Source organism: Taudactylus pleione, unplaced genomic scaffold, assembly GCF_031769625.1.
Source record: "Taudactylus pleione unplaced genomic scaffold, aTauple2 ptg000184l, whole genome shotgun sequence".
Lineage (NCBI taxonomy): Eukaryota > Metazoa > Chordata > Amphibia > Anura > Myobatrachidae > Taudactylus > Taudactylus pleione.
Genome location: NW_028284586.1, coordinates 7,127,166 through 7,148,587, shown reverse-complemented (window position 1 = coordinate 7,148,587; position 21,422 = coordinate 7,127,166). Strand labels below are relative to the sequence as shown.

Sequence of the window (21,422 nt, the reverse complement as noted above, 5' to 3'; positions counted from 1 at the left end):
TATCTGCCATATACAGTAGGGCCGACATTGCAAGTTTTCCCTTGTGCTTACCTATCTTGTTATGTGGTAGTGGACACGGTTGCTCTTCTGTTTGTCCAAATTTATGTTTAGTAGCCACCCGCACTAGTATTGCCTATCACACTGACCATACATCATTTGGTTTGGGACTGGAGCACCAAATCTTGGCACCCTTGCAAGTGCCCAGTGACACCCCAGGTGCCACGGAACCTAGTTTGGGAACCACTGGTATAAACAATAAAAACAAATTCAGGCTTCTCAACTTAATAAAGCCCTCCTGCAATCTGATTTAGGCTAACTGACAGCACGCATTTGCTTCAAAGAGCAAAGGTCCGGCTGCGGTAAGTTAGTGTAGAGAGGGAAAACTATCTATTTCCCGAAAAGCTGTTATCGCAAAAATGACAGCTTTTCGAAATAGATACTTATGGAGAGGAGGAATGATGAATTCCTCCGGTAATTAGGTAGAACTCCATGCGAGTTCTAAACCTAATTACCGCCATCAAATTTTAAGTTATGATGAATAGGCCCCAATGTGGCTTAACCATTGATGGTTTGCTATTGTGCTTGATCAGTGGGCTGCTGACATTTACACCTGTGCATAGGATTTCTGCTGTGCTCCCACTGAGTTTCTCCTTCCTGATGTCAGCCATTGGAGCAGCCATCGGAAAGATTGGAGAAAGCATCTTCATTGGATCGGAAACATCGATGGTTGGCAATCATCAGTTTCCAGTGGCCATACCTAGTCACAGTACACAAAGCCCTGATAAGTTTGTGTTGCTGCCGCCAGTATGAAAATCATGATTAAACCAGAAATGCCTGTCGTAGCCTGTGTTTTGCCCTCCCCTGCCATGCACTCTTAGGGGTATATTTACTAAAGTGTGGGTTTTTAGAAGTGGAGTTGTTACCGATAACTACCAATCAGATTCTAGCCATTAGCTTCTAGAACAGGGGTCTTCAAACTTGGCCCTCCAGCTGCTGTGGAACTACACATCCCAGCATGCACTGCCACCTTTTTGATATAACAGCATGCTAAAACTATGTGCAGTGCATGCTGGAATGTGTAGTTCCACAGCATCTGGAGGGCCAAGTTTGAAAACCCCTGTTCTAGAAGGTGCTAGACAAATGATAAGTAGAATCTGATTGGTTGCTATAGGCAACAACTCCACTTCTAAAATCCCACACTTTAGTAAATATACCCCTTATGCTCAGTTTAGATTTATAATTCTGCTCTGCTATTGTCACATACTAATGTCACATCACCAGTTAGTCAGAATACTATAGATAATTCTTATATCTATGATTTATTTTCTATTTACATTAATACTAGCCAAGCCAAATATGCAAAAATAATAATGTTTAGTTGTAATTAATGTATTATTATTTTAGTTTAATGAAACTTCACTTTAAGGGCCGTATTCAATTAGATGCGATAAATCGGAATCCGCGAAAAAGTATTGCGGATGACGTTATTTTGCCAGACGGAAAGTTTGATCCCTATTCAATTCCAAACACTTTTCACGTACGCAAAAACGCAATGCAATGTAATAGGCGAAAAAGATTCGCCTCTGAATAGCAGGCGGAAAAAAGGGCAGAATTGCGGTTTTGGGGTGCAAAGGTGGGGAAACTACTCAGCACCCTTGGGACAGCCTCCCAAAGGATAACTGCATCAAAAAATACCCCCCAAAAAAGTGAGGATCACACTAAAAAATGACTTTGAAAATGGGTGCGAAAAAGTACAAAGTCGGGGTACAAACTTTAAATCTAGCGAAATAGACTTTTAGGGGGTCTGCAAGTATGGGGGAAGTGTTTTTTTGATTGTAGGTGCTTGCTTTAGGCGGGTTTTTCTTGATTTTTTACACTTCACTTTGGCGACTATAAAATATGCTAACACCCATTTTCAAGTACCCCAAATTTGACAGGATTACTTATTTTCACAAAAAAACCCCAGCAAAATGCTCTTCTTCACCACTTGTGCAAAGACGCTGATTACAAGCAATTGACAGCACTTAAGTACCCCAAATAGCTTCAGTAGGGCTATACGGGGACTTCTATATTGGTCCCCAATGATAGTGCATCTTTTGGGGGGTGTTAGGCTGATTTCCCCATTTTTGACAGCTCTTTCCGCCTATTTAAGTTTCGCCCAAATGGCGTTTTTGCTTGTTTTGGAATTGAATACGGCGAATAGCAGGGGCACGCATGAAAAGTTTTCGTAACCAACATACGTGATGTAGGCGAAAAGTGCAGCAGGCGGAAAAGTATCGCGGGTGCGAAACTAATTGAATACGGCCCTATCAGTAGATTATTCTTTGCCTATGTTTATATAGGTAGTCAACCTGTTTTTCGTCAGGTATTGTTAAACTGCAAGCCCCAGCACACCCAAAACAGGCTGCCTAACTACACCTAAACTGCTAGATGAGAAGTAAATGACTAATAAGCTATGGTATATATCTCCTTTGTTTCCAGTATAGTGTGGAGGAATAAGTTCTGAGAAAGTAGAGTTCTGTGTACAGAGGAAGAGGCATCACCATGGCGTTACGTTACAACGATGGGATTTATAACACTGCATACCATGACTCAGAGACTCTGGAGATTGACAGAGGGTATGTAAACAATGGGGAAATGCACTAATACAGGTTTTCAGGTGATTTATGTGCATTTTGTAACCTGGGCAATTTACCAATGGCAAACCACACATCAAAATATACACTGCTTATAATTTCTGTAAAAGGATAATGGTGACTTAACTGTGTTATTACGCACATGCTGTCTCCATATACTATTTCTGGGTAGTCTCGTTGGTCATTGGATCATTACAGAACAGCATAGCAATCTATTCTCAATTATACTTAAAAAACATAGGGCCTGATTCAGAGCCGGACGCTATTTGCGGACGGTCGTTCAGGAAAAGGGAGTGGCTATTCAAATGAACCGTTCGCTCTTTGCGGTCTGTTCACGCCTCCATGTCTGAACGAGTGAACAAATCTTGCGGTCGTTTTTTGTATAACTACGCCCCCTGGCCGTTCGCATCCTACGTCATGTCCGCTATTTATTAGATTAATCGAGTACATCGACCAGCGTATGAACTGCTCGCTATTCTTGTGGTTGGTTTTTCCTACCACAATCTTGCGAGCAGTTCTGACTATAAAATAACCCAGTGACGTGGTCAATGACGCTGCTGTATTAATTATGCACACCCATAAAACGCCCGTTTTGACCTTTTAAGCACGCCTGCATTCTGATCTCCACTCCCCGTTTTCAAGCACCTTCCCCTGTTACCACCCACATACGCCTCCTCCTGTCACTCAAAATAGCAGGCATTCGCTATTTAGCGAACAAACGATTTTCGGCCGCACTGACTGGTTCGCGCATGCGTATTACGATCCGTATGCATGCGCAGTTGGGCAAACATCGCTCGGAGCGAACGAGCGGCCGCTTACGAGCGGCTCTGAATCAGGCCCATAATTCCGAATATTGTGCTGTCTCATAGTAATTCTTATTTGATGCAATACTCCTGCTCCCATAATACTACTGTGCACATTACAACTTTACCATGCTCAGGACAACTTCACTGACTGCCACATCTGACTTTGGGCCTGATTCAGAGCCGGACGCAATTAGCGTTCGCTCGTCCTGAAAATAGGGGTGGCTATTCAAATGAACCGTTCGCTGTTTGCGGTCTGTTCACGCCTCTAGGTCTGAACGAGCAAACAAAACTTGCGGTCGTTTTTTGGGAAACTACGCCCCCTGGCCGCTCGCATCCTACGTCATGTCCGCTATTTATTAGATTAATCGAGTACATCGAACAGGGTATGAGCTGCTCGCTATTCTTGTGGTTGGTTTTTGCTACCACAATTTTGCGAGCAGTTCTGGCTAAAAAAAAACCCAGTGACGTGGTCAATGACGCTGCTGTTTTAAATATGCACACCCATAAAACGCCCGTTTTGACCTTTAAGCACGCCTGCGATCGGATCTCCACTCCCCGTTTTCAAGCACCTTCCCCTGTTACCACCCACATATGGAAAGGGAAAACGAGCGCTTGTTAAAACTAGATCAGGGAAAACAAAAAAAATGAAACAATAAAAAAAAAAAAAAAAAAAAATTATATGGACAAACAAACAAACAAATGAACAAACATAAAACACTGAAACCATATGTTTAAGCTCTTTTAGGAAAAATTGATGGCAGGTCCAAGCAAGCGTGCAGTGGTATGTTAAATCCAATGCGACCTAGCTGTCCCTACCTTAATCTGTGGCTTCTAGTGCTGGCAGCGTGTTGAATTGCCTGCACTGCACAGGAAGCTGCACGAAGTGTAAGTGGGGTAGCGGTGGTTGTGAGCAGCGGCACAGGATCACGTCAACAAGTCAGGAAGATCATCAAGTTGTAGTCCAGTAATGCTCCACTGTTCTTCCTCCACACTATCTCAGGGGTCCAACGCGGTCCAATTATTTTTTGTGAAACCACATGTTTTAACATTGGCCCGTGAGCTTACCGCTCTTTTCGGCCATTTTTATGATGACCACTTCCGGTTTTTTTATTGGTTAATAAAGTTTTCCCTATAAAAGGAAGTAACCAGAGAGAAGGAAACTATCCTTGAAAAAGTACCTAGGCAGGTACGAAACGCGTTGGTCCCCACAGTTCAACTTTACTGAGTGTAACTTCATTGCACACTAGGCCTGATTCAGAGTTGTATGCTATGGCGATGTTTTTGCAAATGGAACAATTTTTTCCGGAGCTGCGTCCGATGTTGTGTATGTGTACTCTGTTGTAGGCAGTACAAGTTCCAGCCGCTGTTGCATTAGCTGATTTTTGCACATCCACAGCTACGAAAATCGCATCAGCGAGAGCAATAGCGTACAACTCTGTATCAGGCCTACAGTACAAATTCTTTGCATACAATTTCACTGCCTACAGTACATCTTCACTTAGTACAACTTTACTGCACACAGTGCAACTTCATTGTATTCCCACACACCACATTATATTTACACATAGCACACTGTATTGCCACACAACACATTGTATTCCACATAGCACACTGAGGACCTCATTCAGAGTCGGTCGAAGTGGCCGCACGGTCGTACGCCACCGATGTTCGCTATACTGCGCATGTGTAAAGTTCACAATGCGCGTGCGCAAACTAGCCGCTACGATCAGAAATTTCTCTCTCCTTGAACACAGCCAGGTCGGTAGTTTGAGTGACAGATTGAGGCGTTTGTGGGTGGTAACAGGGGAAGGTGCTTGAAAACGGGGGAGTGGAGATCCGGACGCAGGCGTGCCTAATTATGCGAACAGCGTTTTATGGGAATGCATACGGTTTATGGGAGTGCATAATTAACAAAGTAGCGTCATGGCACATGTGACATGGGAGCTTTTTACACTGACATGATCGTAGAGCTTAAGAGAGGGTATGGTCAACCTTATGCTCTACGACCAGTTCCCGATGGTCTCGATTAATCCTTATATGGCCGGAGATGACGTGTAATGCGTACGAGAAGGGGGCGTATTTTTTTGTCTTCCGGCCGCTTCCTCCCCTTGGTCAGCTAGCTGCCGATCCGAACTTAGGGACGCAAGTTGCGAGGGAATGATTTGCATATCCGGCCCCTTTTCCCGTACGACCGTGCGGCCGCTTCGACCGACTCTGAATGAGGTCCTGGATTGCCAAATAGCACACTGTATTTCCACATAGCACACTGTAGTTTCACATAGCACACTATGGAGCTCATTCAGATCCGGACGCAAGCGGCCACTCGCTCGTACGCGGCCGATGTTAAGCGACTGCGCGTGTGCAAACTACTCAGAGCTATCGGAATCCGATCGCTTGCCAAGCAAAGACAGCCCAGTGTAATGAATGACAGAAGAGGCAGTTTGAGGGTGGTAACAGGGGCAGGACACTAATAACGGGGGAGTGGAGGTGCGAATTCAGGCGTGCCTGAGTGTTGCAACGCCATTTCTAAGGCGTGCATAATTAACAGACAGCATCATAGTACATGTCACCAGCCTTTTTTTTTACAATCCTCGCAGTGCTTGCGGTAAGGTACGGTAACCACAAGTGCTGCGAGCCCTTCCGATGGTCCTCGATGTACCAATGTTTTAATACACTTCCTGGAGACAACGTGCGCTAGTGGGCGTCTCTACATACGCTAATGGGCGTCTGCATACACATAGTGATCGCTCACCCAGACAAAGTGGGCGTGCTTATGTCTTTCCGAGCGAGCACCTGCCATGCCGTCACTTTGCCGAATTTGCATACGCTGCGGGCGAGCGATCGCATCTAGCGAGCGGATCTGAATCAGGTCCCATATTTCCTCATAGCACACTGTGGACCGATTCAGACCCGCTCGCAAGCGCTGAGCGCTCGCAAGCGGGTCGATGTTGGGCAAGTGCGCATGCGCACGACGGAGGCTGCTCCGTTGTGCACATGCGCAAGACCCGAATAACGACGGCCAAGCCGTCGTTATGGGTCTCGGAACCAAAGGGGGCGTGCTGTCGATGGTGAGTGACAGCACGCCCCCTTTGGTGGGCGTGCCGGGGGCGTTGCTGCCCAGACGGAGGCGTTCCCATGGGAACGCCTACCGTTTGGGGCCGGCCCCGTCAGTGGGAGTGCTTTTGGCTCTGATAGAGCCAAAAGCACTCCTGGGCTTGCGGCAGCGAGACCCTACCGCAGGGTCTCGTCGCAAGCCCGATGGTCTTGACCATCGCGACCATCATCATGGACGCTCGCTATAGCTGTGGGTGGTAACCAAAGGGGGCGAGCTATCACTCAACATCGACAGCTTGCCCCCTTTGGTGCGAGACCCGGGGCGACGGATTACCCATCGCTAGCCGGGTCTCACGCATACACACGACGGAGCCGGCTCCGTCGCGCGCATATTCTGTGGGACACCATCGACCCGGTTGCGAGCACTCAGCGCTTGCGACCGGGTCTGAATCAGGCCCTGTATTTCCTCATAGCACACTGTATTTCCTCATAGCACACTGTATTTCCACATAGCACACTGTATTTCCACATAGCACACTGTATTTCGTCATAGCACGCTGCATTTACACATAGCACGCTGTATTTCCTCATAGCACACTGTATTTCCTCATAGCACACTGTATTTCCACATACCACGCTGTATTTCCACATAACACACTGTATTTCCTCATAGCACACTGCATTTACACATAGGGCCTGATTCAGAGCCGCTCGTAAGCAGCCGCTCGTTCGCTCCGAGCGATGTTTGCCCAACTGCGCATGTGTACGGATCGTTACACGCATGCGCGAATCAGTCAGTGCGGCCGAAATTCATGTGCTCGCAAAATAGCGAATGCCTGATAATTTGAGTGACAGGAGTAGGCGTATGTGGGTGGTAACGGGGGAAGGTGCTTGAAAACGGGGAGTGGAGATCCGAACGCAGGCGTGCTTAAAGGTCAAAACGGGCGTTTTATGGGTGTGCATAATTAAAACAGCAGCGTCATTGACCACGTCACTGGGTTATTTTATAGCCAGAATTGCTCGCAAAATTGTGGTAGCAAAAACCAACCCCAAGAATAGCGAGCAGTTCATACCCTGGTCGATGTACTCGATTAATCTAATAAATAGCGGACATGACGTAGGATGCGAGCGGCCAGGGGGCGTATTTTTTTCAAAAAACGACAGGAAGTTTGGTTCGCTCGTTCAGACCTAGAGGCGTGAACAGACCGCAAAGAGCGAACGGTTGATTTGAATAGCCACCCCTATTTTCTGGACGAGCGAGCGCTAATTGCGTCCGGCTCTGAATCAGGCCCACAATGTGCTATGAGGAAATACAGCGTGCTATGAGGAAATACTGGGCCTGATTCAGAGCCGGACGCAATTTGCGGACGGTCGTTCAGGAAAAGGGGGTGGCTATTCAAATGAACCGTTCGCTCTTTGCGGTCTGTTCACGCCTTTATGTTTGACCCATAGCTATTGCGAGCGGCCATGATGATGGTCGCAATGGTCAAGACCATCGCGACCATCGGGCTTGCAACAAGACCCTTGTGGTAGGGTCTCGTGGCCGCAAGCCCCTGAAAGCTTCCGGCTCTATTAGATGTCAGTGGGCCAGGCGTTCGCTTGGGAACGCCTCTGTTTGTGAAGCCACCCCCCTGCCACGCCTACAAAAACGGGGCGAGCTGTCGATCAACATCGACAACCGCCCCTTTTGTAGTGAGCCACGGAGCGAGAGAATTTCTCTCTCGCTCCGGGGCTTGCGCACGCGCAGTGCGGCCACTGCACGTGCGCAGAGGCCACCATCGACCCGCTTGCGAGTGGGATCAGGCCCAGTATTCCCACATAACACACTGTGGGCCTCATTCAGACCCACTCGCAAGCGGCTGTCCGCTCGCAAGTGGGTCGATGGTGTGCACTGCGCATGCGCACGACGGAGGGAGCTCCGTCGTGCGCATGCGCCAGACGCGCCGAGCGAAGGACTTTCCTTCGCTCGTTGTGTCTGATCAAAGGGGGCGTGCTGTTGATGTTGATTGACAGCACGCCCCCTTTGGTGGGCGTGCCGGGGGCGTGCCAGCCAGACGGAGGCGTGCCCAAGGGAACGCCTACCGTCAGAAGCCGGCCCCATTGACATCACTAGTGATGTCAGTGGGAGTGATTTTGGCTCTGATAGAGCCAAAATCACTCCTGGGCTTGTGGTCGAAAACCCCGACCACAGGCTTCTGGTCGCACTGGCGATGGTCGCGATGGTCAAGACCATCGCGACCATCATCCTGCACGCTCGTATGTGCTGTGGGTGGTGACCCACAGCTATACGAGCGTCCAGGAGGACGCTTCATTTTTATGGAGGACGGCCCTCATTCAGAGCGAGCGCTCTGCTCAGAGCGTCCGGCTCTGAATGAGGGCCTGTATTTCCACATAGCATACTGTATTTCCACATAGCACACTGTATTTCCACATAGCGCACCACTCTGCATTTCCACATAGCACACTGCTTCCACATAGAACACTATGGACCTCATTCAGAGCCGCTCACTGCTGAATGTGGGCGTTTTTTTTTTTTCTCCGTCCACTCGCTAAGCTGTGGGAGTCCACCCACAGCTTGTGCGATCGGCCAGGAGACCGTCGCGATAATCGCGCCCATCGGACTTGTGACGAGACCCTGGGGTAGGGTCTAGCTACCGCAAGCCCGAGTGGAACTCCTGCTCTAATAGAGCATGAAGTCCACTACTGACATCACTAGTAACACCTCCCAACAAACGCCTGCGTTTGTCCGGCCACCCCCCCTACCCGCCCACAAAACTGGGAGAGCTGTCGATCAACATCGACAGCCGCCCCGTCTTGTAGCGAGCCCCGTAGTGACTGAACTTCAGTCGCTCAGCGGGGCTCGCGCATGCGCACGATGGACGCGGCGCATGCGCAGGGCATTAACATTGAACCGCTTGCGGGTGGCTCTGAATCGTGCCCTGTATTTCGACATGGTGAATGGAGATAAAGTCCCAGCCAATCAGCTACTAACTGCCATGTCACAGGCTGTTGTTTGAAAAATGACAGGAGCTGGTTGGCTGGTACTTAATCTCCGTTCACTTTATCTCCATCCATGGCTTAGTAGATAGACCCCTGTATTACCACACAGAACACTGTATTCCCATATGCCACACTTTACTCCCACATACTGTACATCTAGCCTCCTTGCGCTTTAAACAGCCATTCTAGTTGTGCGACTTTTCCCTTAAAATGCAAAGCGATGTGAATAGGACGCACAAGCAGCTTATGCTGCTTGCTTTTATTCTGTGTCCGACTGCGGTTATATCTGTATGCGAAATCCTACGTTACAGTATTACAGCCGCTGACACAGTAACATAGCATTTTGCATGCAGATATAACCGCAGTCGCACACAGAACATAGACATGCTGCATATAATTGTAATCAGCATATAAGGATAGATGTTGTAGTGCATGGAGGATAGATGTATGTGGACACATCTGTATTGTCATAACTTGCACTACTTTGTTTATTTGTGGCAGTTTGGTACACACATAAAGAAATTGCCCCTTGATATAGTTATCCCAAATATGTAATTTATGTATTCAACTCATTTAAGTTAGTTTATTAAGTACAGCATACTGTAGACAGATTGCCTTGTAACTGCTATTTTTCCCTAACATTACACTGTTGTCTGCATTTTACTAAAGAGCAGATTTTTAGAAGTGAAGATGTTGCCCATAGCAACCAACAAGATTCTACTTAACATTTAACTAGCACCTTCTAGAAGATAATAGTTAGAATCTGATTGGTTGCTATGGGCAACAGCTCCACTTCTAAAAACCAGCACTTTAGTAAATATACCCCTATGAGCCTAAAATAGTTTACATTTGCGCATAAAGTGCACGTCCAGGTTTTTACAAGTAAAGGGTCTGATTTAAAGTTGGACGTAAATCCATTTGCACCACATAAAAATCCGATCTTTAGACTTTTCGTACAATTTGACGCACAGTGCATGTGAATGAGTTAGGCACTTGAAGATTTGTCTCATGGGAGGTAACTCATAAGCTCATTACAATAATGACATGGCCACACAAATTAACCACCTTGTTTTTGAGTTTGACTTACACGTATCCTTAAAATCTGCCTATTAGGATGCATACATTACACATCCCATTAGGCCCTGTGTTGTTGATGAAGATAGATTCATCTATCAATCCTCTGGATTTCAAGATGCAGATATGTTAGGATACGATAACTCAAAATATAGCAGCAGAATCATAAGTGTATATACACATTTTTGCATGTACGTAGCACTAGCATTTTTACATCTAGCGCAAAAATCAGGCGCAAAAAAAGGCAGCTTTATCTCTATGGCCCTATGCTAAACTAAATATATATTGATTTACAATTATGGCTCATATATATACAGTATGTGCTAGCTGATTAATTACTTGGCTATGGCTCTATAAATGCATTCTTACAATGATTGTATGCTCATTGCTCCATAATCCAGTATGAAAGTCAATACCCATAATTTTATAGGCTGCAGAGCAGACCCTCCTCCAGACAGAACACTTCATTCCACCATAACCCTTATGTAGCGGATGATGGGGATGATAGTTATCCTGGGGAGGAGCGAGACTGGAGGGGAGGCCAGGGGCCGCAATTGGAGACAGATTACGCTCTGCAGATACCAAGATATCCTCCTTCAAGGGATGAACCATACAGCATGGGACACTGTAAGTAAAAGCACCTGATATATCATATCTACGGTGTGTGAGCAAATCTTTACAAGAGTTGGAAAGATTTTTTTATTGGAAACAGATATGAGAATGAAATGAGGATGTTTTTATTTCATTACATTTATATTGAAAATTGCACTTGTATATGACACTTTATTACATTATATTGTGTATGAACAGAGTCATGTGACTTTGAATTTACTACTGTACTAACACTGTCAAGTGGCATTTCTTTGCTGTCATGGGTAGTAAGTACACTCAATTGAATGCCTGACTAGCACAGAAGTAGGTTTCATTTAATTATACTGTATCTCTTGATATGTGGGACTCAATGGATGGATGATAAAAAAAAAGTCCAGTTGAAAGTAATAAATAAATAAATAATCAGTCCTTCTTAGCTAGAATCCCCCCAAGCCATCCAGACCTTCCTATCAAAAAAATGTTTAATTCTACACCCTCCCCTGCACACACTGCCTTCTTGATGTGCAGATACATGCACTTTCCATACAAAAGGATATTTTTACCCAATATATGGCATCCCGAAACATCAAACGTGCGGCAGGAGCGTATATTTGCATATTCATAGCTCCCATAGTTCCCAGTAAAGGACCCAAGACACTTTCCATGCATTGATTTAGACGAGCAAAATGGCCTGCATATACAGTAGTTTGCATGGGTGATGGGGGAGAGTGAATGGATGAAGACGTTCTCACTGTAGTAAAGAAGAGACCCCTTTTCTGTCATTAAAGCACGTCCCTGTTCACGTTGTTGCCCTTGTTCTAAAATTGTCTCAGGAGTCCTAGGTGCTTAATTCATGAGTCTTAATACATTACATTCCGTGAGAATAGGCCACCAAGACTACAGCTTTTGAAATTATTCCTTTCCAGTAGTTTATAGCTACTTATTTGGAACACATTGGGCTGGATCCAATTAGGATTACTTGGTGTATGAGTAAGTGTGTCCGTTGCCGGACTTACAGTACCGCCGACCTGGCATAGATTTGTTCGCATCCCCATAGGGTGAGATTGGGCAGTGAGGGGGTCAAATTGTATGCCGTTGCGATGGCACTTTGCCCCCTTCGATCCTAATTGGATCGAGCCCATACTATACATTCCTATAACGTATAACTGCAATAGATAAAATGTCCTTGGTCACTTGCATTACTACACCCACAAAGTGTAATTTGTAACTTTTTTGTTTTCTTTCCAAGATAATCCTGCATTTCAGCCGGACCTAAATCAGAGGCCTTCTTATATAGATTCCAAACAGGATGCTGACAATGCAAACGATGTAGCACAAGAAGGTATGGATACAGATTATTACATATATACGCTATTGGGATGACAGATATTCTAATGTTTTAAACATCTACACTTGTTTTTGTAGGATCCTCTGCAGGATTACATTGTCCATAGAGGTTGCCTTTTTTCATTGAAGTCATCAATACTTATTCAGGTTTCCAAACACGATCTCAAGGCTTCCAACAGTTCAGGTTTTAGAGATATCCATGCTTGATCACAGGTGACTTAATAGTACCTCAGTCAATTTGTTTTAACCAATCCAAAGTACCAAGGTACAGACTTCGGCGCTAAAAGTGACCAATTACTTCAGAAATTAATACACAATACCGTAAAAAATAAATGTGGAATGCAGCTACCTAAAGTAAGGTGCTAAGCCCCACTAATGAATGAACTAATCAGGGAAAAACAAAAAACAAAACACAAGAACAAAAAAACTAATCAGGAAAAAACTTTGTTTTAACCACCTGTGCTCAAACATGGATATCTCTAAAACCTGAACTGTTGGGGAGCCTCGAGGACCGCGTTTGGGAACCTCTGCCATAGGATTCTATAGGCAATGCATTGTTACGCTTTCCGGAGCTTGCTGCATACAGGCACATCACTGCTCCATAGAATCCTATGGGGACTGCTGTGTCACGGGTCCACAGCAGATATCTCCATATGTATTGCAATAAATGGGTGAAAATGTCAGTTTTCATGAGGTTTTGTCAAATTTTTATACTTGATAAATCAAGATGACTATGCCTGTAGATCACTGCGAAGTGCTCGCAGCTACGATCTCTCCAACTACAGACTATAATGTCATTAGTATCCTAAAGCTCACCATGGAATTTCCACAGCTATAAAGCACTATCCAGTCCTCACACCTACACTCTTCGTGAGATCACCACAATCAAAGAGCTTGAAGAGATCACCGTTATTTACTGAATATCATTTAGTCACAACACCTGCAGATCCCAATACGATATAGTAAGGCATCAGTACGAACACATAGAAGTTCCAGATCAGCTATGTTTATCATCTTGTATAGAGGGAGAGAAGTGATCAGGTTACTCTGTGATTACTTCTCAGTTCAGTGGAAAACGTCAATGCTTATCAATAATTTGTAGGAGCTGGTTCTTTGGGCATACAGACCACTCCATAAAGTGTCTCTGCAGTAGAATTTGCAATGCTTCACTATGAGAATGAGGTTCCTTCTGTGCAAATTGGAGAAGCAATATCTGGCACCAATAGCTGATATCCATGTACTCATACATAAGTAACTAACAATGATTGCAGGATACTATCATATTTTATGATTTTATATTATCAGTATTATTATTATGATTATGATGTTGTAATGCCTCTACTGGGTTATGAAATAGATTTTTACAGTATAACTAAAGCATGTAAAATGCCATGTACAGCTCAAGGCTTAATGTATGTGGGGAAGAGGTAAGACTGGATGTGAACCAGGGACGGATTAAGGCCCACATAGGCCTGGAGCTTAAAATGTTCAAGGGCCTATACTGAAAAGGGGAAGAGCTGTGATCGGTGTTGGGTGGGTGTGTACAGCCCCCTACACTATGAGACACAATGTCTCTCTAACTACATAGAAATAGAAAAATTGCATATATTTTTTTTTAAGGGGAAAACAAGAAAAACTATTTTTGGCGAGTTAGGCAACTGGTAATCATGCTGTCATGTTGATGGGCCTATTTTTATGTGGAGGCCTGGAGCTGTAGCTCCATCCCCCCCATTGTTAATCTGGCCCTGATGTGAACGTGTGAGATACATTACATTTTCTATAATAGTTGCTATGCTCTTTGGATATTAGATTCACTTAACCAAAGATTGGTTAGCTACACACCATTAATACTCTTCTTCTGTCCTATAAAGGGATACATAGACGATCAAGAGGACAGGCTACACTTCCAACACAGCTACTGATCCCGTCACCCATCTCCAGACTTGACCCCACTCTGGAGAAAGAGTTTGATTACAGCAATAGACAAGGCAAGTGTTATTATCCACATTACAGATGATCCAGCAAACAGAATGTCCTAAATAATAATGCAGTTCTCTACCGGTGGTACACGTTGGCACAGTTGGGAAAGCTGGGGGGTACTTGAGCTCAAGCACCACCTACACCAGGGAGAGCCAAGATGTTGACCATGGTCTACCGCAGTGACATCTGAGGTTGGCTGCTCAGAGCAAGTGCTCCGAGCGCAGGCCCCAGTGTGGAGAACAGTCTACAGTTTTTTCTCTTTGCGGCATGACGTCACACTGATGAAGAGAAGAGCCAGAGCCATACCATGAAGAGAAGCGAGCAGGCCAGACAGCTAGAAGGACACCAGACGATAGATAAGAAGGGGCTGAAATGAACTAGGTTGGTTGGTGCCAGCCTGAGAGATACGGGGTAGTCATGATGCTGGAGACATGGGGGGGGAGTTAATGATGCTGGTGACACAGTGGTGGTTAATGATGTTGGAGACACAGGGGGGTTAGGGATGCTGGAGACACAGTGGGGGTTAGGGATTTTAGAGACAAAGGGGGTTAATGATGTTGGAGACACAGGGTGGGCTAATGATGCTGGAGACACAGGCATAGACAAACACAGGGGGGAGGGGGGTTCCGGTTGCCTGGAAACCCCCATCCCCAGCCCACACCTTGACCACAATAGAAATAGTATATAATACAATTTTACTAGTGCTGCATGTTCTTCTCATTATCACAAATGAAATAATTAGCACCACATGTGGATCTTTTAACATGTGTCAGCCAGTAATGAAGACACCTGTGTACCAACTAGGAGATCTGGAAAACATGCACTGTTAGGATTGCACTGCTATAGACCATCTATAGGCTTAATTATTAAGACTGTTATACAGTGCATGACAAGACCAATATATACATATATTGCCAGAGCAGTGCTAGGTTCTTCTGTTGCTCCCCCAGACACCTGGAATTGTGCCACATCTGAAATAAAAACATTCAGCTCATACAGGATGGCTCTACTGCTGCATCTAATGGCTTACTTACTATGATCACTGTTCCTGTGTATGTTGGAATTTTGACATACACTTAACTTTGTATGACGCATATTAAAGCTGGTTAAGTGCTAATTATGCTCTCTTAATGGATGGGCCATCAAAACCTCCCTCAAGAAATCCTGCGTTTTCCTCTGAGGGGGGTTAAGGATGTTGGAGACACAGGGGGTCTAATGATGCTGGAGACGGGGTTAATGATGCTGGAGAGACACAGGGGGGTGAAGAGGATGGAGAGAAACGGGGGCATAAGGCTGGGTAGAGATGGGGCTTGAGGCTGGAGAGATACAAGGAGACATGAAGCTAGATAAAGACATGGGGCATGAGGCTGGAGAAAGACAGGAGCATAAGTCTGGTGAGAGACAGAGGGAGCATTAGACTGGAGAGGAACAGGGAGGCCTGAGGCTGTAGAGAGACGGGGGCATGAGGCTTAGGAGAAATGGAGACTTGAGGCTGGAGAGACAAGGAGGCATGAGGCTGAAGAGAGACAGGGAGGCATGAGGCGAGATAGAGACATTGAGGCATAAGGCTGGAGAGAAACAGAGGGGCTTGAGGCTGGAGAGACAGCAAATTCTAAACTCTATAAGCCTGGCGAAGTGTGTGATTGTTGACAGTTTCTTTTTCCATTAGCTGTAAGGGCCAGTGGGGGAGGTGAAGTGTAAGTTTTGAGGATAGACTTTTAGCCTGTGCGGGGGTCAGTGAGTGCTGTGTGGAGGGGCAGTAAGAGTTATGTGGAGGGTGCAGTGAGAGCAATGAAGGAAGCAATGTGCTATGTAGAATGAATGTTACAAATGTTTACATATTTATAAATGCGTACCTTTTGCATAGTGGTTCTTGACCTATTCCCATAGTCACAATATGGTACTCACCAAAAAAGGTTGAGAACCCATGCTCTATACCATTCAAAGTGTTTTTGATGTGGAAATTCCGTATGTTACAGTCATTAATTTAGTGCATGGTTTACCATTCATAGAGGAAATAGAGGGTCAGAGCAATACTTATTCTCATAGACCCGAAGCAGAGACTAAAGTCACTATGCCACCACTCAGTGGATTTTGAGCCTGATGTAGCTGGCTCTTGCTGTGTGTCTGCACACTCCATAGATCTGCTTAGCTGCAATGGTTTAATCTGACAATTACAACTAGCTTCACATAGAATTACCAGGCTTTCTGTGAAGGAACTAATAGCTCCATGTGTAAAGTGTCAGAGTATGAGGTTGTGAGTTCAAGTACTGGGTATGATATTGCTGAGAAATAGGTGTTTTAAATAAAGGAAGATGTAACTGAAGGTGTACATATCTCCTGTACGTACAGTAGCCTGCCTGCCTTGCTCCCAGTAAGACTTCCACGTCTCAGAATAAGAAATCAGTCTGCTAGGTGTGTTTCTGGGTGCTCAGAAGCCCCCTCATGTGGCAGCGGTTTGGGCCATTGTACCCCTGCTGTGACCACTGGAGTGTAGGAAAAGGTTTTTTTCCCCACCCTCCTCTCCTATAGAAATAACTGATAAGAAAGTACTATAGATAAGGGAGTGGTGCAGACTGAGGAAGTGGTGGGAGGGGGAAGCTTACAGCCATATAGCAGAACAATGCTGGTTCTACAGATAACTGTTTAACAGTGATTTGTAGCAGGCACTGTTACAGAATGTACAGAAACCTTATTATGAAACTATATATTTTTATAATTATTAAATCAATCGCATGGGAAGATATTAGAAAGTTGGTTTATTGTGCCTTTAATAGAGCACATCCTATATATCAGTAATTAAAAAAACAAGAAAATGAAGATAACTATAAATTTTACTATTAAATTCTGATCATATCTGTATAGAAATGCATTATATTCACAGGACAAGCGGATTTAGCATCCCATTGTAGACAATGGCCTGGTACAAGTCAGCCCAGTTGGATTCTTCCTGTGTTTTATATTCAGCTTATAAAGAGGAAAAAAAGGTATTTAAGTAACCATGTTTTTTTCCTGTCCAAGACTTCCATTGTCTTCAGTTTAAATCCCACCGCCCCCGTAAAATAAAGACCCCTATACATTATATACTAGCAACGGTGATCTGGTTGTTTCACAATGTTTAATTGTTATGGAAATAGTGTAGAGAGCATAAAATAAAATCAAAACCGCAAAACGTGTGTGTCCTTGTGTGCTTTGTACAGATGTCCTTTCTATGTGTGTCTATGTATGCACAAGAGTTTGTAAGAATATGCAACTACACTATGGGGCTAATTCTGAGTCGCACGCTGCTGCGTCTGCATTAGCATCTATTGCCGTAGTCGTGATTGTGGCTTTATGCTAATGCTAGTTTTAGCCCTTCCCCTGGTGTACAAGCATGTATCTTACTGTGCAAGGACTGGGAAGCCCACCGTGTGCTTATTAAGAATCTGTTTGGTGCGTTTTTAGATGCTACCATCGAGATTAGCACCTGCCTCATACTAAGTGTATATTCCCCGTCAGAGTATAGACTCTAATGTAAGTGATTTAAGCATCTGAGGTCGCAACCACTTCTGTGACACTCCCATAATACACCCATCAGACAGTTTATCTCAGTGCGTCTGAATAGCCACCTCCCAGTCCTCGCCCAGAAACGGCCAATACATTTCCAACACATTTCTGAGACCGTACATTTCAATCACTACTGCAACTCTGTGCTTACTCTGGGCCACTTGTTAGCAACTTAGACATATGCGCAGTTAAAGATCATCGACCATTTGCATGAAATTCGGGATTGTGTTTGTGTGTGACTCAGAATCAGGCTCTATGTCTGTTTCTTTGAATGTTATTTGTATACCAACTATAGATTGTGATAGCGATATGGTCGCCATTGCAACAGCCGTTCTGTCTTTAGTGATTTGAAGTCTTCCAGGCATTACCGAGTCCCCGCTGGGTGAAAGTGTAATGTGCATGTGCAGATTGGCCATCACGCATGTGCATGACACAAAAGTCTTTCTCCTTCATCCACTAGGGGACACTGGAGTCTCAGTACAATGGGGTATAGAAGTGGGTTAACCGGGAGCTGGCACCTTTAAAAAAATTGAATGGTAGCTAGCTCCTCCCCCTTTATACCCCCCTACAGGCAGTCTAAAATTTGTGCCCTGGGAGCTGGACCTATGCTCCATAGGGCTCTCTATTATTTTTAAAAAGACGATTCTGCAATCAGCAGATGAGGACACAGACAGGCAGCTCACTGCCCCTGCCTGTCTGCGCCATTGGAGCTGCCGGGGAGACCTCACCGCCGCTGCTTGCGGTGTGCGCTGAGGTCCCCTGCTACAGAGCCCTCAGTTTCTAGGGAGTCCCAAGACGCGCTGTATGCGGCGCTCGTCGCAGGCTCCCACAGCAAAAGCCCGCCGCTGGCAGCACTGGCAGCCTTCAGGTTAGTGTGTCCTGGCTCTCTAAATAGCAGGTGAGCCAGGACGTTAGGCGGGTACACTAAATAGCGGCACCGCTAGCGCTGAGAACGGGCGCCATAGCGGGGGGAAGGAGCCTTAGGCAGACTTCTGCTCCTGCCTCCCAGCAGCCCCAGCGCTTCTCGTAAAGAGGCTGGTGGCCATTTTAGCTCCTGCACAAGGAGACTGACTGCACCCGGCTCTGTGACACAGAAGTCAGGCCAGTACAGCTGTTTAAGTCAGGCCAGTACAACTGTTTAACAGCATTATAATAGCACTATTCATTTAGCACTGTTAAGGGTCATAGCATATTTCCCTCTATGCCCCTTTCCTTTCTGTACAGTCTCTATAGTACTCACTGTCCTTTCAGCTGGTGTATGTGTGTGTGTGTATTGCAAGCATGTCTAACAAGGGTTCTAAGGCAGCACAAAAATCCTTCTCCTGCAAAAATTGTGCAGAGAAATTCACACAGGGACAGTCTAATTCTTCCCTACTGTGTGATAAGTGTGTTTTTCAGTCCCAGACTGCTGACTCACCAGTTCAGCCTATATGGTCTGATCAATTGACATCTGTTATATCTAATCTGTCGGCAGAGTTGGAAGCAGCTTGCAAAGATAGGGAGGTGATCAGACAGACATCATCCAAACCAGATTGGGCTCGTTCATTAGCCAGGTCTGTTGAAGGACTTACAAAGGTAATGTCCCAGGCCCCTCCTGCAGCCTCGTCTTATAATGTCCCTCATAAGAGACTGATTCAGAATCCCTTGCGCTGGGATGAATCAGAGGAGGAAGAGATGCAGGAGCCAGAAGAGGGTGAGGTTCAGGAAGAGGAGGTTCAGATTCTTGAGGAGTCAGAACCTACATCTCAGGGCGTAGAAGCATTAATTACTGCAGTACGCCAAGTTTTACATGTGGAAGATTTAGAGGTGGCTGCTAAACCGTCTATTTTTAGTAAAAGACAAAGGCAGACTGCCACTTTTCCAGCATGAGAGGATGCTGGAAAACACCCAGATAACACCCAGATAAGAAGTTTCAAATTTCAAAGAAACTTTTATCTTATTACCCCTTTCCGCCAGAAAGCAAGAAATTATGTGAAACTCCTCCTGCAGTGGATCCCTCAGTGTCCCGTCTTTCTAAAAAGACAGTACTCCCGATATCGGGGGCTGTTTCCCTAAAAGAATTCTCTGACAGGAAGCTGGAAAATATGTTACAGTCTATATATACAATATACAATACAAAGGAAAAGTGGTCCATATACCAGAATGCACTAATGTGTCACTATATATAATATTTAAAACATAACTTTTATTGGTTATAAGTATAAACACAAAAATAATATAAATTCAGCTAATTAAAATGATAGTAAAGTAAGAAAGTATTAAAATAAGGGCTGTAGTATTCTTGTATCCCATCAATGTATTAGTAAACTGTATGTTAATATTGTAGCTGTTTATATATTGTTACAACTACAACAGTAGGCAACGTTATTGTGACAATAATGTATCTAATACCAGAAAAACAGATATAGTGTCTATCAATGGTTGATAATAATCTTGAAAAGACTACTCCGCACAGAGCTAGTCTTTAACCAGGAATATTAGGACTACCTGTTTTCTGTACCATTAGGGTGCCATTAATCACATTAGAATATTGGAGATACTGCTGTTTGTCCACTAAAACTGCTAATGATACCGGCTTTTACATGCTATAGCAAGTTTAAGGCAATTGCTGCAGTCCGTTATTCACCACTGCTAATGTCAGCCATTATCTGTTTAGGTGCTAGTGATCATAGCGTGCAGCACTCTGTGGCCACGTTTAACTAAAGCCGCTGTGCTTCCCGGCTCGTCTCTGCCTCAGACACTGGCAGTCACCGCGTGCAGCGTTAGTGCCGCGATCAGACCCCCTTGATGTGGGAGGTTAGTAGCGGCTTATACATTTACAACATTGAGATACATAACAACATAACAGTGATTCTTTCAATTTTAACTGGGTACAAATATTTGCTACTACAGCCCAACGCCGACGCGCGTTTCGCTGTAGCTTCTTCAATAGGCAAGCCGACTGTTACCTCTCCCGGGTATTTTATACTTCAATCCACCAATCAGTGACTGTCAGTCATTTGAAAGGAGGAGAGAGGACAAATCTAATTGGTCTAAAACCTTTCAACTCAAGAGATAATGTTTAAACAGGGGACATAAATCTTACACCTTCTGTTTCTTTATATATATAATTAGTATATACCAAAAAATTATACAAAATATATATCATAGTAAAATTAATTTGTGAATGTGTAAGTAATACATCAACCAATAAATAATAAAGTTGATGTTATTAATATTATCATCAATAATTATTAATGTTTATAGTGTTATACTACACAACTAAATTTACCCCTTATTTTCCTTCTAAATGAGGAAATAATATTATAATTAAAATACAATAATCCAAGTATGTAAATAAATTAGTGTGGTGCCTAATATCAATAATATCATCCCTAAGTAATAAAAT

At 44.6% G+C, this 21,422-nt stretch overlaps 1 protein-coding gene across 1 annotated transcript in view; it reads left to right on the top strand.

The window, feature by feature from the left end:
- The window catches only part of TMC5 (transmembrane channel like 5), a 183,986-nt gene that overhangs the window by 37,899 nt on the left and 124,665 nt on the right, over positions 1–21,422 (top strand). Inside the window, exons 2-5 of the mRNA XM_088476220.1 lie at positions 2,482–2,618; positions 11,001–11,197; positions 12,411–12,503; positions 14,380–14,496. Coding sequence (XP_088332346.1) covers positions 2,545–2,618; positions 11,001–11,197; positions 12,411–12,503; positions 14,380–14,496 — 481 coding nt within the window. The 5' untranslated portion in view covers positions 2,482–2,544. The remainder of the gene's footprint in view (positions 1–2,481; positions 2,619–11,000; positions 11,198–12,410; positions 12,504–14,379; positions 14,497–21,422) is intronic.